The following is an 8,516-nucleotide window of genomic DNA, read 5'->3' on the forward strand; positions in this document are numbered from 1 at the left end:
TCTCCCAGCATCCTGTTCTGTTTTCTCCGCCTACCTAAGGGTTGGCCTATGAAATGGGCCTAGGCAGTTTCTTTATTAATAAGAAATCAGTTTCTTTCTCGGGACAAGAGTAGCAAAAGGTAGTAAACTAGAGTGAAGGGAAGTACACACGCGTGCTAGTCTCTAGCACAGAGACTAGGTGTACGGAAGGCCTCGTAGTGTGAAATGTACACAAGCAGGTAAATATAGGGGCACATCTACACACAGGTGTTTATACATGTAGAAGGCAAAATCTAAAATAAAACAGAGTAGGGGATATGAAGGATACTGACGAAAGGTCTAACACAGATGTAAACAGAGCCCAAGAGTAAAGCATGGGACAAAGACATGACAGGGAGCTGGCCAGATGGCTCGGTGAGTTGAGTCACTTGCTGCCACGCCTGATGATCCTAGTTTTATCCCCGAGATGCCACATAGTGGTAGGAGAGAACGAAAGTCCCAAAAGCTGTCCTCTGGCCTGGTTGGTACATTGTGGTATGTACACGTACATGCAAGCACACAAACAAAATAAATATACGAATGTGATTCTTTAAAAAGATACTGGTACAGGTAACAACTGTGGAATCTTTAATGTGAATGCATAGTATCACTATGTCAAAAAGTAGAACAAAGAAAATCGTACGAACTAAAACTTCTGGAGAGTGAGAATATAGGAAAAATTACAACAGAAAGATAATTTATAACAATCCGAGGATTAACTATGGTAGTTGATATGGAAGATCTAGTCATTGTAGACTACAGAAATTATGGGCTTGTGGGAAAAGATGCAAGAGTTAAAGTTTCCTTTGTGGGACTGTGAATGAAAGTTGGAACCACAAAAAAAAAAAAAAAAAAAAAAAAAAAAAAAAAAAATCAGATTACTCCAAAGCCAGAAAAAAAAAAAGAAAGAAAAGAAGAACACCAGACAGTCTGTCATCAAGCACAGGCTGCCGAGGATGTGCAGGCATGGAGAGCTACACAGGTTAGTAGGAATATAATTCGTGCAGGTCCTGTGGAAATGACTATGGAGGCCCCTCAAAGTACTAAATGACAGTCAGTGCACATCTGCAACCCTAGCACACAGGAGGCAGGGCAGGAGGAAGTGAGATTGAGTTCAGTCATGGCTACATAGCAAGTTCCAGGCCAGCTTGGGTGACAAACATAATGTATTTTTCTTTCAAAATCAGTTAATTAAATAAACTCTACAGAACTAAAAAATACAAGCCCCTATAATCCAGATCAACCACATCTGGGTAGAGAACTAAAAGCCAAAGACAGCAGACAGGAAAAATATATGCACATTCAAGTTTACTGAAACACTATTTACAATAACAAGCCACAAAATCAGCCCAAATGCCCAGCAACAGATGAAAGGGTAAAGGAAGTGCGGTCTATAAAAAATATTATTATTATTTTTTTTTGTTTTTTCCGAGACAGGGTTTCTCTGTAGTTTGGTGCCTGTCCTGGAACTAGCTCTTGTAGACCAGGCTGGCCTCGAACTCACAGAGATCCGCCTGCCTCTGCCTCCCGAGCACTGGGATTAAAGGCGTGCGCCACCACTGCCCGGCTTTATTATTATTATTATTATTATTATTATTATTATTATTGTAATAATAAGCGCATATTATTAAATCACAAACATCAAAAATATATTATTTGTAGGAAAATGGATGAAACTGGGTATTACCATGTTAAACAAAGTAAGTAAAACTGAAAAAGCTAAAGATCACATATAAAATCTACATGAAAAGTAAAAAGGGAACTGTTTGGGAAGCAGAAGGATACCAAACTGGGGGCTAGGACAGGCAAAGGTGTTTGCCATGCAAACTTAGTGGCCTGAGTTCAATCCCTTGAACCTATCTATACATAAAGGTGGAAGGAAAGAACCAATTCCACAGAGTTGCTGTCTGACTGCTACACTCACGTAATGGCACATGTGCCTTCCTTAATAGTTACAATAAATGGGCCTGGCCATAGTGGCGCACGCCTTTAACCCCAGCACTCGGGAGGCAGAGGCAGGCGGATCTCTGTGAATTTGAGGCCAGCCTGGTCTACAAGAGCTAGTTCCAGGACAGGCTCCAAAGCCACAGAGAAACACTGTCTCGATAAACCAAAATAATAATAACAACAATAACAACAACAATAATAATAATAAATGAAATTAATATTAATATTAAAAATAAAGTCTGGAGAGAGAGCTCAGCAGTTGGGAGTACTTCCTATTCTTGCAAAGGAGCTGAATTTGGTTCCCTCCACCCAAGCAGCTAACAACTGTTTTTAACTACAGCTCCAAGAAATCTGATACTCTCTTCTGGCCACCGTGGGCACCTGTACACATGTTATACACACAGATATGCAAGCATATACATAAATAAAAATAAAATAATTAAAACTAAAATTGGTGGGCTAAAGAGATGGCTCAATGGGTAAGAGAACCTGCTCTGCAAGCATGAGGACCTGGGTTCAAATGCCCGGGAGTACATAAAAGACCAAGAATAACTGTGCATTAGTAAATTCAGAGCTATTGGGGACAGAGATAGGAGGATTGCCGGGACTTACTGTCTCCCAGTTTAGCTCCAGGTTCATTGAGAGGCAGTGTCTCTAAGGACTATGATAAAGCAGGATGTCCAATATCCTCCTCTCGAACCTCCAGGCATGCGTGGGCATATGCAGTTGCACATGCACACAACACACACACACATACACACACTACACACACACACTAAAAAATAAATTTAAAAAAGAAGGTTCCTAACAGATATATAGAATAAATGTACAACTGCATTATAACACTTCATAGCCAGATGATACACATGACTCTTCAGATTTAAATTTGAATTAATTCAAGCTAGCCAAAATTTAAAATGTACATTTTACTTGCATTAGCTACATTTTTAGATCCAATAGCCACGGGTTGCTAAATGGGTATTGATTGGAATGGTCTCTGTACGGGACATTTCCATCCTGGCAGAACATTCTGCTAGACAGCACGTACCTAGAAAAAGGAACCCGACTTACAACAGTGATGTCAATACACACTCATATACATCAATCAAATGAAATAAATAAATCTCTACTTTTTTAATTTAAAAAGCTCAATACACCTAATTGTAGATAAATGGGGAAATCGCAATCTACAGCGTTAGAAGTCAGCACAGTGTTCCTTTGAAGATGGAGGGGGAGGAGGGATTATGAGGCAAGATGACAGTTTCTTGCTATTATTGTTGTTTTTTGTTTGTTTGTTTGGTTGTTTGGTTTGGTTTTCTGAGACAGTGGTTCTCTATATAGTCCCAGCTGTCCCAGAACTCACTCTATATACCAAGCTGGCCTCAAATTCAGAGATTCACCAGCCTCTGGGATTAAAGGCGTGCACCACCACCACCGGGTTCTTGCTATTAGCTTTGTCTTTTTTGAAAGATGGTCTCAGTATACATCCCAGGATGGCCTGGAGTTCACAATTCTTATACTTGAGTCTCCAGAGTTCTGGGATTACACAAATGTGCCACCCCTCTCGGATCATGCTCTTTTTTTATCTGGGAGATGAGTACAATGAAAATCTCACAAACTTTACATAAATAATCTGTATACCTTTCTATATGTACACTATAGATCAATAAGAAAAATGGCTTTAAAAAAAACTGAGTAAGTTCGTTAAACAGAAGATTAGAACTGAGAGAGAAAACTAAAAATTGACATTAATTAGCCAGGCATGGTTGTATACGCCTTTAATCCCAGCACTCAGAAGAAGAGGAAGGGGAACCTCTGTGAGTTTGAGGCCAGCCTGATCTACATAGAGAGCTCTAGGAAATCCAGAGCTATGTAGAGAGATATGTCTCAAAACAAAACAAAAAAACAAAGCAAAGCTATTATCTAGCACACAGAGGGTGTAAAAACATTACTAAAAATAGAATAAAGCCGGGCGATGGTGGCGCATGCCTTTAATCCCAGCACTCAGAAGAAGAGGAAGGGGAACCTCTGTGAGTTTGAGGCCAGCCTGATCTACATAGAGAGCTCTAGGAAATCCAGAGCTATGTAGAGAGATATGTCTCAAAACAAAACAAAAAAACAAAGCAAAGCTATTATCTAGCACACAGAGGGTGTAAAAACATTACTAAAAATAGAATAAAGCCGGGCGATGGTGGCGCACGCCTTTAATCCCAGCACTCGGGAGGCAGAGGCAGGCGGATCTCTGTGAGTTCGAGACCAGCCTGGTCTACAGAGCTAGTGTCAGGACAGGCCCCAAAGCTACAGAGAAACCCTGTCTCAAAAAAACTGAGAAAAAAAAAAAAAGAATTTGAAGTAAAAGGCTAGCTGAATTATAGAAAAAGAAAGGATGAGAGGAAAATGATGAGGTGCTGCCTGAGAACCTGCTAGAATCAACAAACACTAATCACGAATTTTCTATGTTCAAAAATCCAAAATGGGATAAATAAAAAGGAAAGCATGATGAAAATGAATTATTCTGAGAATGCAAAATTCCAGAGACAAACACTCCAAATTAGAAGCTATTACACAAACAAGATTTGGAGTGACTTAATATTATTCACTTAACAAAAATTTTCAAATGCTGCTGGGCGGTGGTGGCGCACGCTTTTAATCCCAGCACTCGGAAGGCAGAGGCAGGCAGATCTCTGGGAATTCGAGGCCAGCCTGGTCTACAAGAGCTAGTTCCAGGACAGGCAACAAAACTACAGAGAAACCCTGTCTCGAAAAACCAAAAAAAATAAAATAAAATAAAATAAAATAAAATAAAATAATTTTCAAATGCTTAGAATAGCCGCCAATAAAAACTACGCTTACCGGAATTCATCACTCACCCATTAATACACTAACAATATTTACACTAGTAACATCTTGGCTTATCCACTCGAAGCTCCTTTAAACACATACATGCTCATGTGTTTATGGGACATGAGCCACCTGTACCATAGTTCTTCACCCCAAAGCTCTCTTTTGTTGTTGAATAGATTCTATTTTCTTATTCATTTTTAAAAAAATTCAAGCTCTAATAAACAAAAAATTAACAGGAAACCATCACAACACTGTTCATCTTTCATTTGCTAAATAATACCATTCAAAATTTTAACTACTCAAAAAAAAAAAAAAGGACAATTCTAATTACAAGAAAGGTGAAAAGCTCTGCCGTAAAAATGCATGTTTGATCCACTTTTATTTGGTTTTCTTTTCTTTTGAGAAAGGGTCTGTAGGGCTGACTCACATATATCCTAAGTGCTGGAATTTATAGTACATGCCAACACACCCTCAAAATGAATAAATTTAGCTTTGTAAACAGTTCACTTCTTATTTTTCTCATTGTATTGCAGACTCATATTTTTCTAGGAATGGTTAACAGCCTTAGGACAAGTACTTGGAAATTCCTGAGATTAGCTCACTGAAAGAAAGCAGGCACTAGTTGAGCACTGCAAGGGAAGCATTCTGTTGTAGCTGCAGTGATGGGAAATACAAAGGCACGTTCCAGCTGATAAAGCCGAAGGATCACCTGTTTAAGAAGCACGCCCAAGACCATAGAGAGCAAGTGGCTCAGACTTAAGCATGCACTTCTTACCCAGTTTTCAGAGACAAGCACAAAGAAACAACTACTAACTAACTAAAGAAGCTAAAGGCCATCAAGTGCCAGTTTCGGATGGCATTTGCAACTGAAACCTAAACACAGACATTGTGGATATAGAGTGATCTAACCCTTAACAAAGTAAATCTACAAAGGAGATGCTTAGCTAGGAAAAACTGGAAAGATATAGGGATAAGGTGAAAAAAGCCTAATAATCATAGGTATCATTTATAGCCATAAATACAAATGCACATAATAGGAACAACACCAATATCTTTTTTTTTTTTTCTGAGATCGGGTTTCTCTGTAGGTTTGGAGCCTGTCCTGGAACTAGCTCTTGTAAACCAGGCTGGCCCCAAACTCAGAGAGATCCACCTGCCTCTGCCTCCTGAGTGCTGGAATTAAAAGGTGTGTGCCACCACCACCTATCTGGAACTAAACTAATATGTTCAAGCCTTTAATCCCAGCACTTGGGAGGCAGAGGCAGGCGGATCTCTAAATTTGAGGTCAGCTTGGTCTACATAGTGGATCTCTAAATTTGAGGTCAGCTTGGTCTACATAGTAAGTTCCAGGACAGCCTGGGCTATGTAGAGAGACACCAGCTCAAAAAAAACAAAACAAAACAATTTTAAAAAGATACAAGAAGACCTGAGTTTGATCCCCAGAACTCACATGGTGATTCTGGCAAACTGAACTCAACAAGTACATGTTGCTATATATGTACAGCAAGCATAAATAAACCAAATGCAATTGAAGCACAGTATTGTTCAATGTATTTCCACCTCAAGTATAAGTCAACTACAGCTTATGGATAAAGTCTATTTCATTACAGTCACTTTGACTATACAAAGATTTGAGATATTTGGAAAGAACGAATTAAACAGAGGTTGGCATTTTTAGTGCTTTTTTTAAAAGTAATTTTTAGCATGCCTTATCAAAGTACTTTACCTGCCATCTCTTCTGAGGGCAAAAATGATGCCATCTTTCTGGAATGGAAGCAGCTTTTCTCTAAGTTTATCAGGTAAAAAATCCAACTGTGTATATGATTCACTTGTTAAAGAAGAAATCTGAGGTGTAGGAGCCTTCTTTTTGTTACCAGCCGTAGGCATGGTGAGCCTGGATACAAGGAGCTACAACAAACAAAGGGGTGTGGAAGTTATTATTAACCACATCACAGAATCCCACACATAACACTGAAAAAGAGTCATGTATCAACTGGATTTTTACAAAACTAGCAACATTTAAGACTTCTGAATTATTTTTCTTTTCTGTTTGTTATGGTGCTGTGGACGAAACCCAGGACTTGCTAAAGCTAAACAAGTGTTCTACTACTAAGCTAAAATTCCACCTCGGACACCTTTAATCCTAGCACTTGGGAGGTAGAGGAAGGCGGATCTCTGGGAGTTCGAGGCCAACCTGGTCTACAAGAGCTGGTTCCAGGACAGGCTCCAAAGCTGCAGAGAAATCCGATCTCAGGGGGAAAAAAAGAAAAAAATGAATGCGCCAGGTGGAGGTGGTTACGCACACCTTTAATCAGCATTTGGGAGGTAGAGGCAGGCTCTGTGAGTTCGAGGCCAGCCTGGTCTATGGACTGGTTCCAGGACTGGTTCCATAGCTACAGAGAAACCCTGTCTCAAAAAAACAAACAAACAAACAAAGAAAAATAAACCAAAACAACGACAACAACAGTGAATGCAAGTCTTAGGTGATTTAAAAATTCCTGGGCGAGCTGACTCAGTGAGGAAAAGTGCTTACCCCACAAGCCTGAGGACCTGAGTTCCATCTCCAGGCCCCGTGTGAAAAAGAACCGACTAATGCACAAAGTTTTGCTCTGAGCTTTGCCTGTGCCCCAACATATAAAATAAAGCAACAGTTATTGTCTAGGAAAATTTGGGGAATGAAAGATATAGTAGAGTTCATTTTTAAATAATTCTCTTAAAAAGTACCACTCACACTGTGCACAGTGGTGCCAGAACTCAGGGGGCCAGTCTGGTCTACACACTGAGTTCCAGCTCAGCTAGGGCTACGTGGTGTGAATTAGTCTCAAAAAGAGGGTGAGGAGAAAATGACGTATCTAGAATGATAAAATCCAGAACGGCAAAATTCTCAGACCATATAGGCAAAATAGCAAAAGTGAGGCAAAGTTGTAGGTATTTCCTCTATTCATCATCGGAAATGTGTCCGAGTTACACATTCTGCTTTGTGGCTAAATCACAGTAAAAAAAAAAAAAAACCTGTTTTTAATAGACAGAATATTTTCCCTAAAGAGAGCCATAGTTTAAAATGCTTAGCACCCAACCTCTTGAATTCCATGGCACTGTGCATTCAGAAATAAGAGTCTAAGTATACACACAGAGTAGATTATGTGTTGGACTCTGGCTATCTAGTAGTAAATACAGATGTTCTGAAAAAATGTCTGTAGGATGGTACTTGTATTGAGCTGGGAAAGAATAGAGACTTGTTTTTTTTATATCTGGGGGTTTAGAAGAGAACACACACACATACACAAACACACACACACACATATATATATGTCCTTTATGTGATTTTAACATATGTATGTTAATATGCATATATATTAAGTATATATGCATATATATTAAACTTAATTAGTAACTAAAACAGACGGGATCAATAAGAGTTCTTGGAAGAAGTATAGCATATACAAAAACTCTGGCTTAGGAAGAAAAGGAAGACACATCTTGGGAAAGAATAATGAGTCTTCGTCTTACTTACTGGCCCTTCCATTGTAGTAGCCCTCCCCATTTAATTGTATTTTCACTAGAGTCTAGAACACAGACTCAAAGTTCTCATCCTGCCTCACTTGCTAAGAGTCTAGAACAGACTCACAGTTCTCATCCCGCCACACTGGTTAATAGCCTAGAACGCAGACCCCTCACAGTTCCCATCCCACCTCACTGGTTAATAG

The 8,516-nt window shown here is 39.4% G+C and overlaps 1 protein-coding gene across 1 annotated transcript in view; it reads right to left on the reverse strand.

Moving 5' to 3' along the window:
- LOC101980314 (DNA annealing helicase and endonuclease ZRANB3-like) overlaps positions 1 to 8,516 on the reverse strand; it is a gene marked incomplete at its 3' end in the record, with an annotated part of 124,136 nt that overhangs the window by 105,486 nt on the left and 10,134 nt on the right. The window contains exon 2 of the mRNA XM_013346651.2: positions 6,536 to 6,717. Within this exon, the coding sequence (XP_013202105.1) occupies positions 6,536 to 6,717 (182 nt within the window). The remainder of the gene's footprint in view (positions 1 to 6,535; positions 6,718 to 8,516) is intronic.

Source organism: Microtus ochrogaster, chromosome 6, assembly GCF_000317375.1.
Source record: "Microtus ochrogaster isolate Prairie Vole_2 chromosome 6, MicOch1.0, whole genome shotgun sequence".
Taxonomy (NCBI): domain Eukaryota; kingdom Metazoa; phylum Chordata; class Mammalia; order Rodentia; family Cricetidae; genus Microtus; species Microtus ochrogaster.